Source organism: Aquarana catesbeiana, linkage group LG04 (assembly GCF_042186555.1).
Source record: "Aquarana catesbeiana isolate 2022-GZ linkage group LG04, ASM4218655v1, whole genome shotgun sequence".
In the NCBI taxonomy this organism is placed as follows: domain Eukaryota; kingdom Metazoa; phylum Chordata; class Amphibia; order Anura; family Ranidae; genus Aquarana; species Aquarana catesbeiana.
Window position 1 is genome coordinate 350,009,924 of NC_133327.1, and position 15,137 is coordinate 350,025,060.

A 15,137-nucleotide genomic window follows, 5' to 3' on the forward strand; every position below is an offset into this window, starting at 1 on the left:
ACTGTCCACCTACTTTTGGCCATATCTTTCTCAATACTTGTAAAGTAATATAAATAATAAATTTAAAAAATATACAACTACAACAAAAATGCCATAATGTATATCTACTTTCGGCCCACCCTGTATAAGCAAATTACCGAGTGAAAAAAACCTTTTAAAAATAATAGTAAAAAAAGTAGCGAAAATATTTAATAATAATAAATCATTTATTCATATAGGACATTTGTGAACTCTGAAGGAAACATGGTGATACAGGCACAATAATCTCTTAAAAATAAAAGTGTCTTTCACAACCTCAGTTCCATTGCATAAAGTGTACATTATATAAGCTATATTTTACAACACCATGTCACACTCGGTATGCCTGTATAGGGCAAACAGAAATCACATGGAACTTTAATGGCAGCAGGCAATAAACTGTCTCTTCAGCAGTTATAACTAGAGATGTTCTGGAAAGAATGAAAAACACATTTAAAATAAGGGCTTCTGGATAAATAAAAATGCATTAGCAGCAGCCCAAAGACAAATGCGCTAACATACAAGATTTTATTTTGTGTTCTTTTTTTTATCCTCTGCTGAGAAATATGCAAATTAGGGAGTCTTCTCATGCATGGTCTCAGGTGCTCTGGTCAACACCCCATTCATTTCAGCGACTTTGTTGTTGCTGCTTGTTGTTGAGACTGATTTATGATTCATGATTCATCAAGCGTTACTGTACATACAGAACAGATTAGCAAAAAGCAGCCTGGCTTGTAGAACTCAACACAGAATCAGGCAATCAGAGGCAATGGATTTCATGGCGCCATGTGTTGCATGTAAATTGAGTCCTTTTTTTTTTTAATAATTTATCTTGGGGGACACTTGCTTTTTAAAGAGTAGTAGACTTCTGCTGGCATACACCCCAATATATTTAAGTGATTTAGACTTGAATAACTTCAACAGGGGGCTTGCAATATGGACAGGTCAGACATAATGGCTCTTCTTTATAAACTGTTTGAATACAACACACAGTACTCTTGTAGCAGTACACAATTAACTATGAATAAATGACTGATTGTGATATCTGAAATCAAAATCTAGATTTTATAGGTAAACCACAGTATACGAATCCATAAAACTAGTGTTTGTATTCAATGCCCCATACAGCAAATATAATTATGTATCCTAATATCAATAAAAGTGCAAACTATACTTTAGGGATCACCATACTGACAGCACTCATTACTCAATCCCGTTACATTTTTGGCTATAAGGCTATAGACACTTGAGCTATTGGACGTTTACTGAAACAACAACACATATTCTTGCCCTCATGGCAACAACACGTTTAGAATCAATATGAACATGTCTTGAAGATAGTCTGAAAATCCTTGTCATGTGTGTCCTTAATCAATAGAGTTCTAGCCTTTAAAGTTAACCTCAGGTAGATATATTACATTAAATAATGACATCTGTAACAACTTTATATTTATTTTAAATGTATCTAGTAGATATACCTGGATATGATATGGTATCATCCTCTTGTAAATCTTTAAAGGCAGTCCTACATAGATAGAAATTTGTCTGGTTCAGCAAGAACCAGTTACATTTCGATTTTATGTATAAGCAGGCCAGTTGTGCAGAAGTCGATCTACTGATCAACTTCTGTACAACCACCCTGGGGGGTTTTTCCCGATCGATCAGTGCTGCCGCCTACAGTTAGCAGCACTGATTAGGGTTTTCTGACGTTGTGGAAGTCTCCCGCCATCAGAATACAAAAGGCTCAGCGCTGGGGGTTCCCGCATCCACATAAAGTGTGTGGGGGAATCAGGTCATTGTTTTCATTAAATTTGCTGATTGAATGAAAAATAAATGAAGCATGTATGGGCTGCCTTAAACTGGAAATGTGGGAGTCCAGCAAAGAGGCCAATCAGGTTTAAGAAGGACACAAGCTGACAAAGAACATGCTAGCAGGAGGAGAGTGCAGAATGAGCACAGGGATGTCCTTGTCAGTCTTCTACTGTCTCTTTACGGACCAATCACAGCCTAGTGACAAGCTGTAATGTTTAACTGCAGTAAAGTGAGATCACCAACCTGGCTGTGTTGTCCGGCACACTTGTGTTAACATCAAGACTGGCTGGGTAGAAATAAATACAAATCCTTTGGTGAGTAAAACAGATAACAAATATATATTTCAAGTAAGCATTTAGCTGTTTTTCCTGAAGTTCAGCTTTAGGTACTATCCTTCTATGCACTAATCCATAACAACCAATCAGAATTTGCTCTGCTTAAACTAGACCAGTAAAGGATGGATGCAGATTGGTTTATTATGGGTTACTGCGTCTAGAAAAAGTATACTTGGTAGAACTCTTTATTGAATAAGGTGATTGTGACAACACCTCCAGCATATTTATCTAGAAACACACACAATGAAGGTCAAAGTTAATATTTAACATCTTCAGGTGCAGCAACCAGTGCACAATTTTAACAAAGCCTGCTGGCTGCATTGCTCCCGCAGATATAAGGCTTGTTTAAACCAATGATGTGTGCAAAACCAGTAATAGTAGATATAAGTACAGGAATCTATCCAGCAGCTCTCAAAAAAGAATGTGCTTCACTTGCATTGTTCTTGATCAATATATTCATCCAGTTCCATATCAGAGTCAAAAAGTGAATGTCCAGTGTAATCGGTATCTGGGGTTTGAGAAATGCTATTTTCTGTTCCTTCATCATCAAAGGTCTCAGTCCTTGAATAAAAACTGAAGTCCTGTAGCGGGGTATGTGTCTTGCTCCCCTCACCACTGTCATCGGTTTCATATAAGGAGTTGTCATTGTCATCATGCCATTCTGGCCAAAATTTCCTTCTTATTCTTTCACAGTACATAGCAAGATTAATGAGCTCCCCTGTAAAACAACAGACTATTGTTAAATAGGTGTAAATCAGGCATTTCAAGCTATATGCATAGTAACAAAGTTACAAGTTGGTAAATGTATGTATCCATTAAACTCAAACATTTAGTGGAACTTGATACAAATAATGATGCAGTGCACAAAAGTCCATAAATATGTATATGTAACCAACCACCAGTGAATTCCAGATATCACCCACGTGCCACATGCATAATACCCTGTGAACCATATGCACTCACCTCCTGGACTGGACCTTAACCTTCCTGGCGGTATGATTATGTCAGATTTTTGCCTCTCAAAGCGGTACAATTATTTTGCATAGAAATTTGGTGTTTTATATTGTAGGCCTGTAATTCTTAGTAATAACACACTTAAATCGGTCGACCAAGAGTCTAGTAGATATCCCGGGTATGATGAAGTTTGAAACACAAAATCATAAAATATAAAATAATAAATAAATAATTATAAAAAATAATAATATAATAATATTAACCACTTGCTTACTGGGCACTTAACCCCCCTCCTGCCCACACCAATTTTTAGCTTTCAGCGCTGACGCACTTTGAATGACAATTGCGCGGTTATACAACACTGTATCCAAATGAAATTTCCCACAAATAGAGATTTCTTTTGGTGGTATTTAATCACAGCTGGGATTTTATTTTTTGCTAAACAAACAAAAAAGATGTAAAATTTTGAAAAAAAAAATCATGTTTCATAGTTTGTTATAAAATTTTGCAAACAGGTAATTTTTCTCCTTCATTGATATGCGCTGATGAGGCGGCACTGGTGGGCACTGATAGGCTGCACTGATGGACACGGATAGGCACAGTTAAGGTAGCACTGATGGGCACAGTTAAGGCGGCACAGATAAGGCGGCACTGATGGGCACAGATAAGGCGGCACTGATGGCCACTGATGGGCCCTGATGGGTGTCACTGATGGGCACTGATAGGTACCACTGATAGGTGGCACTGATGGGCAGTACTGATGGGCAGTGATAGGCGGCACTGATGGACACTGGTAGGTGACACTGATGGGCACTGATAGGTGGCATTGATGTGCAGCACTGTTCTTGAGGCACTGATCGTGGGCACTGATGGGTGGCACTGTGGGAACTGATGGGTGGCACTGTGGGCATTGATGGGTGGCGCTGGTGGGCACTGGTAGGCGGCACTGCTGCCAATTACTAGGTGGCACTGGCAGGGGGCACTGGTGATCTGGTGGCAGATCTCCATGATCAGAACTGATGTCCCTCTCACGGCCGCCGGTGATCGGCATTTTTTTCCTCCTCACGCTGTTAGCGCGAGGAAAAAAGTAGCCGATTAACAGCTCTGTTATTGGCTGACAGCTGATCATGTGGTAAGGGGTCGCGATCGACCCCTTACTCCGATCTGTGATCAGGTGAGTCTCATAGACTCGCTGATCACACAGAGCGAGCCACGCGCCCTGCAGGGGGCGCGCTGGGCTGCTCGTGCACGGGATGACGTCAATGGACGTAGTCCCGGCAAAGCAGGTCCATGCTGTAGCCGTCATTCGGCTATAGCGCGGATCTCTAGTGGTTAAAATGTATTTCCCCGCGAATCACTATCGCTCAATTCTGCAAGTGTTCTAATTTACTATCACTGTTTTCCAGCTGGTCTAAAACCACTTTTGAAGTAAAGGGACACTTTTTGGTTTCTATGAACAATCTCAAGTTTCCAGGCAGAAAGAACAGTATATATAATATAAAACTACATGCAGGGCACTAGACAAAGCACTGGGGACAAAAGGGATGTGAAATAATTTCATAGCGTAATGTAATCTGTAAGATTACAGTGTACTGTATGTATTATGATTTTTCACTTTTTTGAATTTGCCGCCGGGTTCCGCCCCCGTGCGTTGCGATACTCGCAGGGAATGGAGCCCAGCACAGAGAGACTTCGGGCAGAGGACAGAGCCCACGGACACAGCGGGGGGGACATTGCAGGTTCCTGGGGACAAGATAAGTATACAGCACCAGGATCCTGAGATGTAATCCCGAGTGTGGCTCGGGGTTACCGCTAATGGTACTGAAATTTAACCCCGAGCCACACTCGGGAAAACCGCCAGGGAGGATAATCAAGGTCAAACGCACTTTTGCCCCTCTAGGGCTTTACTTCAACTGGATCCTGGCTCCCAGTAACAATCACAGGCACGGACACATGGACTGGAGCTTCTGCTCAACCTGCCTGTAATTGTTACTTGGAGCCAGGGGCCAGTTGGAGTAAAGCCCCAAAGGGGCAAAGGTGCATTTGACCTTGATTATTGATTAAGGTCCAATCCAGGAGGTGAGTGTATATGGTTCACAGGGTGTTATGCATGTGACACATGGGTGATACATTGAAATGAAGACTGTGATATCTGGAATTCACTGGTGGTTGGCCACATATACAGTATCTCACAAAACTGAGTACACCCCTCACATTTTTGTAAATATTTTATTATATCTTTTCATGTGACAACACTGAAGAAATGACACTTTGCTACAATGTAAAGTAGTGAGTGTACAGCTTGTATAACAGTGTAAATTTGCTGTCCCCTCAAAATAACAACACACAGCCATTACTGTCTAAACTGCTGGCAAACAAAAGTGAGTACACCCCTAAGTGAAAATGTCCAAATCGGGTCCAAAGTGTCAATATTTTGTGTGACCACCATTATTTTCCAGCACTGCCTTAACCCTCTTGGGCATAGAGTTCACCAGAGCTTCACAGGTTTCCACTGGAGTCCTCCATGACGACATCATGGAGCTGGTGGATGTTAGAGACCTTGCGCTCCTCCACCTTCCATTTGAGGATGCCCCACAGATGCTCAATAGGGTTTAGGTCTGGAGACATGCTTGGCCAGTCTATCACCTTTACCCTCTGCTTCTTTAGCAAGGCAGTGGTTGTCTTGGAGGTGTGTTTGGGGTTGTTATCATGTTGGAATACTGCCCTGCGGCCCAGTTTCTGAAGGGAGGGGGATCATGCTCTGCTTCATTATGTCACTGTACATGTTGGCATTCATGGTTCCCTCAATAAACTGTAGCTCCCTAGTCCCGGCAGCACTCATGCAGCCCCGGACCACGACACTCCCACCACCATGCTTGACTGTAGGCAAGACACACTTGTCTTTGTACTCACCTGGTTGCCGTCACACATGCTTGACACCATCTGAACCAAATAAGTTTATCTTGGTGTCATCAGACCACAGGACATGGTTCCAGTAAGCCATGTCCTTAGTCTGCTTGTCTTCAGCAAACTGTTTTCGGCTTTCTTGTGCATCATCTTTAGAAGAAGCTTCCTTCTGGGACGACAGCCATGCAGACCAATTTGATGTAGTGTGCGACGTATGGTCTGAGCACTGACAGGCTGACCTCCCACCCCTTCAACCTCTGCAGCAATGCTGGCAGCACTCCAATGTCTATTTCCCAAAGACAACCTCTGGATATGATGCTGAGCATGTGCACTCAACTTCTTTGGTCGACCATGGCAAGGTCAGTTCTGAGTGGATCCTGTCCCGTTAAACCGCTGTATGGTCTTGGCCAACGTGCTGCAGCTCAGTTTCAGGGTCTTGGCAATCTTCTTATAGCCTAGGCCATTTTTATGTAGAACAACAATTCTTTTTTCCAGATCCTCAGAGAGTTCTTTGCCATGAGGTGGCAGGTTGAAGTTCCAGTGACCAGTATGAGAGAGTGAGAGCGATAACACCAAATTTAACACACCTGCTCCCCCCCCCCCCACACCTGAGACCTTGTAACACTAACGAGTCACATGTTACCAGGGAGGGAAAATGGCCAATTGGGCCCAATTTGGACATTTTCACTTAAGGGTGTACTCACTTTTGTTGCCAGTGGTTTAGACATTAATGGCTGTGTGTTGAGTTATTGTGAGGGGACAGCAAATGTACACTGTTAGACCCGGTTCACACACGGGCGGCACGACTTGCAGGTCGCCTCAGCGAGGCGACCTGCAAACGACTTCCGCGGCAACTTGCAAAACGACTTCTGTATAGAAGTCTATGCAAGTCGCCCCCAAAGTCGTACAGGAACCTTTTTCTAAGTCGGAGCGACTTGCGTCACTCCGATTAGAACAGTTCAATTGTACAGAACGGGAGGCGACTTGTCAGGCGACTAGGTCGCCTGACAAGTCGTCCCTGTGTGAACTGAGTCTTATACAAGCTGTACACTCACTACTTTGTAGCAAAGTGTCATTTCTTCATTTTTGTCACATGAAAAGATAGAATAAAATATTTACATTGGAGGGTTGGAGTGAAAATGTCTAATGCCCTGTACACACAATTGGACATTGATCGGACATTCTGACAACAAAATCCATGGATTTTTTCCGACAGATGTTGGCTCAAACTTGTCTTGCATACACACGGTCGCACAAAGTTGTTGGAAAATCTGATCGTTCTGAATGGGGTGACGTAAAACATGTACATCGGGACTATAAACAAGGCAGTAGCCAATAGCTTTCATCTCTTAATTTATTCTGAGCATGCGTGGCACTTTGTGCGTTGGATTTGGGTACACATGATCAGAATTTAACCGATCGGATTCTGTTGTCAGAAAATTTTATAGCCTGCTCTCAAACTTTGTCTGTCGGAAATTCCGACAGAAAAAGTCCAATGGAGCCCACACACGATCGGGATTTCCGACAACACAATCCGATCGCACTTTTTCCATCAGAAAATCCAACCGTGTGTACAGGGCATAACAGTGCTGAGCGGCAACTAGGAATTCACAAATTTGTGAGCATGCTGATTTATTTGTGATTTATGTGCACCAGGTTTATATGTCACAGATAGTTTTATAGTATTTTGCATTAATAGTGACTGCGCTTATTGTCTTTCACTTTTCACATAACCCCCGGTTCACACTGCCACGACTTGTCATGCAACTTGAGAGTTCAAAGTAGCATGACAAGTGGCACCCCATTAACGGCAATTGAACTGTTCTAATTGGTGTGAGTCAAGTCGTTCCGACTTAGAAAAAGGTTCCTGCACTACTTTGGTGCGACTTCAACACGACTTACATTGAATTCTGTTAAAGAAGTCATATGCAAGCCACGATGAAGTCATGCAGGTTCTGTGACTTTGAAGCCGTGGCAGTGTGAACAAGGGCTTATGGGAACATATGAATAATATTTAGCATTTATTATTATTGCTATGTATCCAATCAAAAATATTTATGCATGAAAAATGAAAGTATATCTAAAGACTTTTTTTTTTGGAAGAGTAGTGAAGTGTTAGGCACCCATGTCATGTTTTTACTGAGTTTGCTCTATTTTTCCTAGTATGCATTGTCAACAGGACCAAAAGTGACAGAAAATTCAAGATTTTCAAGAACAAGAATAGAGGGGAAATATATTCCAATTGGGAACTTTTCCTGGTGCTTTCTAATGCTGTGTACACCCGGTCAGATTTTCCGTCGGAAAATGTTCGATGTGAGCTTGTTGTCGGAAATTCCGACCGTGTGTAGGTTCCATTGGACATTTTCCATCAGAATTTCCGTCACACAAAATTTGAGAGCTGGTTCTCAAATTTTCCAACAATAAAATCTGTTGTTGTAAATTCCGATCATGTGTACACAATTCCGATGCACAAAGTTCCACGCATACTCGGAATCAAGCAGAAGAGCCACACTGGCTATTGAACTTCATTTTTCTCTGTTCATTGTACGTGTTGTACGTCACCGCGTTCTTGACGTTCGGAATTTCTGACAACATTTGTGTGACCGTGTGTATGTAAGACAAGTTTGAGCTAACATCCATGGATTTTGTTGTCGGAATGTGCGATCGTGTGTACGGGGCATAAGAGAGGATTTCTCCTAACTTTGCAGAGTTTTCCCCTCACTTTCTATCGGCTTTGGATACTCTTTAACCACTTGCCGACCGCCTAACGCACATATACGGCGGCAGAATGGCACGGGCAGGCAGAATCACGTACCTGTACGTGATCTGCCTCCCGCGGGCGGGGGGTCCGATTGGACCGCCCCCCCCCCGGTGCCAGCGGCGGTCGGCATTTGACTGGGAGCGTCAGGAGGCGAGGGGGAGACCATCCGATCGTGGCCCCCCTCACAATCGCTCCCAACCAATCGGAATCCTCCCCTGCCTGTGTGTAGTTTCACACAGGCAGAGGATGTGATGTCATCTCTCCTCGGCTTGGCAGTTTCCGTCCCAGCGCCGAGGAGAGAAGACATGTGAGTGCACAACACACACACAGTAGAACATGCCAGGCATACTTTACACCCCCGATCCCCCCCCGATCCCCCCCCAATCACCCCCCCCCTGTCACAAACTGACAGCAAGCAGTATTTTTTTTTTTTTTTCTGATTACTGCATGGTGTCAGTTTGTGACAGTTACAGTGTTAGGGCAGTTAGTATTACCCCCCTTTAGGTCTAGGATACCCCCCTAACCCCCCCTAATAAAGTTTTAACCCCTTGATCACCCCCTGTCACCAGTGTCGCTAAGCGATCATTTTTCTGATCGCTGTATTAGTGTCGCTGGTGACGCTAGTTAGGGACCTAAATATTTAGGTTCGCCGTCAGCGTTTTATAGCGACAGGGACCCCCACATACTACCTAATAAATGTTTTAACCCCTTGATTGCCCCCTAGTTAACCCTTTCACCACTGATCACCATATAACTGTTACGGGTGACGCTGGTTAGTTTGTTTATTTTTTATAGTGTCAGGGCACCCGCCGTTTATTACCGAATAAAGGTTTAGCCCCCTGATCGCCCGGCGGTGATATGCGTCGCCCCAGGCAGCGTCAGATTAGCGCCAGTACCGCTAACACCCACGCACGCAGCATACGCCTCCCTTAGTGGTATAGTATCTGTACGGATCAATATCTGATCCGATCAGATCTATACTAGCGTCCCCAGCAGTTTAGGGTTCCCAAGAACGCAGTGTTAGCGGGATCAGCCCAGATACCCGCTAGCAGCTGCGTTTTTCCCCTCTGTCCGGCCCAGCCCAGCCCACCCAAGTGCAGTATCGATCGATCACTGTCACTTACAAAACACTAAACGCATAACTGCAGCGTTCGCAGAGTCAGGCCTGATCCCTGCGATTGCTAACAGTTTTCTTGGTAGCGTTTTGGTGAACTGGCAAGCACCAGCCCCAGGCAGCGTCAGATTAGCGCCAGTACCGCTAACACCCACGCACGCACCGTACAGCTCCCTTAGTGGTATAGTATCTGAACGGATCAATATCTGATCCGATCAGATCTATACTAGCGTCCCCAGCAGTTTAGGATTCCCAAACACGCAGTGTTAGCGGGATCAGCCCAGATACCTGCTAGCACCTGCGTTTTGCCCCTCCGCCCGGCCCAGCCCACCCAAGTGCAGTATCGATCGATCACTGTCACTTACAAAACACTAAACGCATAACTGCAGCGTTCGCAGAGTCAGGCCTGATCCCTGCGATCGCTAACAGTTTTTTTGGTAGCGTTTTGGTGAACTGGCAAGCACCAGCCCCAGGCAGCGTCAGGTTAGCGCCAGTACCGCTAACACCCACGCACGCACCGTACACCTCCCTTAGTGGTATAGTATCTGATCGGATCAATATCTGATCCGATCAGATCTATACTAGCTTCCCCAGCAGTTTAAGGTTCCCAAAAACGCAGTGTTAGCGGGATCAGCCCAGATACCTGCTAGCACCTGCGTTTTGCCCCTCCGCCCGGCCCAGCCCAGCCCACCCAAGTGCAGTATCGATCGATCACTGACACTTACAAAACACTAAACGCATAACTGCAGCGTTCGCAGAGTCAGGCCTGATCCTGCGATCGCTAACAGTTTTTTTGGTAGCGTTTTGGTGAACTGGCAAGCACCAGCGGCCTAGTACACCCCGGTCGTAGTCAAACCAGCACTGCAGTAACACTTGGTGATGTGGCGAGTCCCATAAGTGCAGTTCAAGCTGGTGAGGTGGCAAGCACAAGTAGTGTCCCGCTGCCACCAAGAAGAAGACAAACAGGCCCGTCGTGCCCATAGTGCCCTTCCTGCTGCATTCGCCAATCCTAATTGGGAACCCACCGCTTCTGCAGCACCCGTACTTCCCCCATTCACATCCCCAACCAAATGCAGTCAGCTCCATGAGAGGCATTTTCTTTATGTCCTCCCGAGTACCCCTACCCAACGAACCCCCAAAAAAGATGTCGTGTCTGCAGCAAACGCGGATATAGGCGTGACACCCGCTATTATTGTCCCTCCTGTCCTGACAATCCTGGTCTTTGCATTGGTGAATGTTTTGAACGCTACCATTCACTAGTTGAGTATTAGCGTAGGGTACAGCATTGCACAGACTAGGCACACTTTCACAGGGTCTCCCAAGATGCCATCGCATTTTGAGAGACCCGAACCTGGAACCGGTTACAGTTATAAAAGTTAGTTACAAAAAAAAGTGTAAAAAAAAAAAAAAACACAAACAAAAATATAAAATAAAAAAAAAATAGTTGTCGTTTTATTGTTCTCTCTCTCTCTATTGTTCTGCTCTTTTTTACTGTATTCTATTCTGCAATGTTTTATTGTTATTATGTTTTATCGTGTTTGCTTTTCAGATATGCAATTTTTTATACCTTACCGTTTACTGTGCTTTATTGTTAACCATTTTTTTGTCTTCAGGTACGCCATTCACGACTTAGAGTGGTTATACCAGAATGATGCCTGCAGGTTTAGGTATCATCTTGGTATCATTCTTTTCAGCCAGCGATCGGCTTTCATGTAAAAGCAATCCTAGCAGCTAATTAGCCTCTAGACTGCTTTTACAAGCAGTGGGAGGGAATGCCCCCCCCCCAACGTCTTCCGTGTTTTTCTCTGGCTCTCCTGTCTCGACAGGGAACCTGAGAATGCAGCCGGTGATTCAGCCAGCTGACCATAGAGCTGATCAGAGACCAGAGTGGCTCCAAACATCTCTATGGCCTAAGAAACCGGAAGCTACGAGCATTTTATGACTTAGATTTTGCCGGATGTAAACAGCGCCATTGGGAAATTGGGAAAGCATTTTATCACACCGATCTTGGTGTGGTCAGATGCTTTGAGGGCAGAGGAGAAATCTAGGGTCTAATAGACCCCAATTTTTTCAAAAAAGAGTACCTGTCACTACCTATTGCTATGATAGGGGATATTTACATTCCCTGAGATAACAATAAAAATGATTTAAAAAAAAAAAAATGAAAGGAACAGTTTAAAAATAAGATAAAAAAATAATAATAATAAAGAAAAAAAAAAAAAAAAAAGCACCCCTGTCCCCCCTGCTCTCGCGCTAAAGCGAACGCAAGCGTCGGTCTGGCGTCAAATGTAAACAGCAATTGCACCATGCATGTGAGGTATCACCGCGAACGTCAGATCGAGGGCAGTAATTTTAGCAGTAGACCTCCTCTGTAAATCTTAAGTGGTAACCTGAAAAAGGCTTTTAAAGGCTTTTAAAAATGTATTTAGTTTGTCGCCACTGCACGTTTGTGCGCAATTTTAAAGCATTTCATGTTTGGTATCCATGTACTCGGCCTAAGATCATCTTTTTTATTTCATCAAACATTTGGGCAATATAGTGTGTTTTAGTGCATTAAAATTTAAAAACGTGTGTTTTTTCCCCAAAAAATGCGTTTGAAAAATCGCTGCGCAAATACTGTGTGAAAAAAAAAAATGAAACACCCACCATTTTAATCTGTAGGGCATTTGCTTTAAAAAAATATATAATGTTTGGGGGTTCAAAGTAATTTTCTTGCAAAAAAAAATTATTTTTTTATGTAATCAAAAAGTGTCAGAAAGGGCTTTGTCTTCAAGTGGTTAGAAGAGTGGGTGATGTGTGACATAAGCTTCTAGATGTTGTGCATAAAATGCCAGGACAGTTCAAAACCCCCCCAAATGACCCCATTTTGGAAAGTAGACACCCCAAGCTATTTGCTGAGAGGCATGTCGAGTCCATGGAATATTTTATATTGTGACACAAGTTGCGGGAAAGAGACAATTTTTTATTTTTTTTATTTTTTTTTGCGCAAAGTTGTCACTAAATGATATATTGCTCAACCATGCCATGGGAATATGTGAAATTACACCCCAAAATACATTCTGTTGCTTCTCCTGAGTACGGGGATACCACATGTGTGAGACTTTTTGGGAGCCTAGCCGCGTACGGGACCCCGAAAACCAAGCACCGCCTTCAGGCTTTCTGTAAATTTTTGATTTCACTCTTCACTGCCTATCACAGTTTCGGAGGCCATGGAATGCCCAGGTGGCAAAAAAACCCCCCAAATGACCCCATTTTGGAAAGTAGACACCCCAAGCTATTTGATGAGAGGTATAGTGAGTATTTTGCAGACCTCACTTTTTGTCACAAAGTTTTGAAAATTGAAAAAAGAAAAAAAAAAATGTTTTTTTCTCGTCTTTCTTTATTTTCAAAAACAAATGAGAGCTGCAAAATACTCACCATGCCTCTCAGCAAATAGCTTGGGGTGTCTACTTTCCAAAATGGGGTCATTTGGGGGGGTTTGTGCCACCTGGGCATTCCATGGCCTCCGGAACTGTGATAGGTAGTGAAGAGTAAAATCAAAAATGTACACCCTTAGAAATCCTGAAGGCGGTGATTGGTTTTCGGGGCCCCGTACGCGGCTAGGCTCTCAAAAAGTCCCACACATCTGGTATCCCCATACTCAGGAGAAGCAGCTAAATGTATTTTGGGGTGCAATTCCACATATGCCCATGGCCTGTGTGAGCAATATATCATTTAGTGACAACTTTTTGTAATTTTTTTTTTTTTTGGTCATTATTCAATCACTTGGGACAAAAAAAATGAATATTCAATGGGCTCAACATGCCTCTCAGCAAATTCCCTGGGGGTTTTGTACTGCCCTGCCATTTTAGCACCTCAAGAAACGACATAGGCAGTCATAAATTAAAGGCTGTGTAAATTCCAGAAAATGTACCCTAGTTTGTAGGCGCTATAACTTTTGCGCAAACCAATAAATATACACTTATTGACATTTTTTCTACCAAAGACATGTGGCCGAATACATTTTTGCCTAAATGTATGACTAAAATTGAGTTTATTGGATTTTTTTTAGAACAAAAAGTAGAAAATATCATTTTTTTTCAAAATTTTCGGTCTTTTTCCGTGTATAGCGCAAAAAATAAAAACGGCAGAGGTGATCAAATACCATCAAAAGAAAGCTCTATTTGTGGGAAGAAAAGGACGCAAATTTCGTTTGGGTACAGCATTGCATGACCGCGCAATTAGCAGTTAAAGCGACGCAGTGCCAAATTGTAAAAAGTGCTCTGGTCAGGAAGGGGGTAAAACCTTCCGGGGCTGAAGTGGTTAACAAATGATTATTGAGCTAGATTGTAGAAATGTACCTTTAACTGTGTTTCTAATATCAGGCACTAGGTGGCAGTGCACAGTAACAAAATATACAGTAAATCAAATGTAAAAAAGCACTTCCAATCCCCCAATGAACTACCGATAGTCCAGAGAAGAAATGTCACCATTCCTCACCCACCAGATTTTTATTTACATTTGTTTGCACAAAAAAGCAATTTAGAAAACATATGTTCCTGATATTATATACAGTACATAATATACTAAAAAAGACTTTCAATTGTAGAAAATTTATTTCATAAAAATGTTACAATCCGTTCAATATCTTGCAGCTCATTTTCGTTTTGACAATAGCCACAGCCTGAGTAGAAAATCCTGTCTCCTGTCAGAAGCTGTAGAACATTTGCTCTCTGTGTGGAAACAGTGGTCTCGCTGCAGAAGTCCAACATGCGTCAGATCTATAGGTGAGTTTTTTTGAGCCAGGTGGTGCCAAGAGGGCCATCCATGGAACACATTTTGGCTGAAGGAATTTGCTGAAATTCTGTGTATAGTCACCTTAAGGGAAGATTGTATCTCAGGAGGCAGGTAACCTTTAACATGTTGTTAGGGTCCTTTCATATGGACGGCATCAGTCCAGTCACGTATTTTTCTAAAAAAAAACTGATGAATACTGATTCAGGTTACAATGACAGGAAAAAAAGTATTTGATCCCCTGCTGATTTTGTACATTTGCCCACTGACAAATGATCAATCTATAATGTTAATGGTAGGTGTATTTTAACAGTGAGAGACAGATTGGGGCGGCACAGTGGTGTAGTGGGTACTCCGGTTTCCTCCCACACTCCAAAGACATGCTGGTAGGCTAATTGGATCTTGTCTAAATTGTCCCTAGTATGTATGAATGTGAGTTAGGGACCTTAGATTGTAAGCTCCT

At 43.0% G+C, this 15,137-nt stretch overlaps 1 protein-coding gene across 1 annotated transcript in view; it reads right to left on the minus strand.

Annotated features, from left to right (window-relative positions):
- Window positions 1-211: 211 nt before the first annotated feature.
- The window catches only part of FAXC (failed axon connections homolog, metaxin like GST domain containing), a 55,052-nt gene continuing 40,126 nt past the window's right edge, over window positions 212-15,137 (minus strand). Inside the window, exon 6 of the mRNA XM_073626983.1 lies at window positions 212-2,883. Within this exon, the coding sequence (XP_073483084.1) occupies window positions 2,594-2,883 (290 nt within the window). The 3' untranslated portion in view covers window positions 212-2,593. The remainder of the gene's footprint in view (window positions 2,884-15,137) is intronic.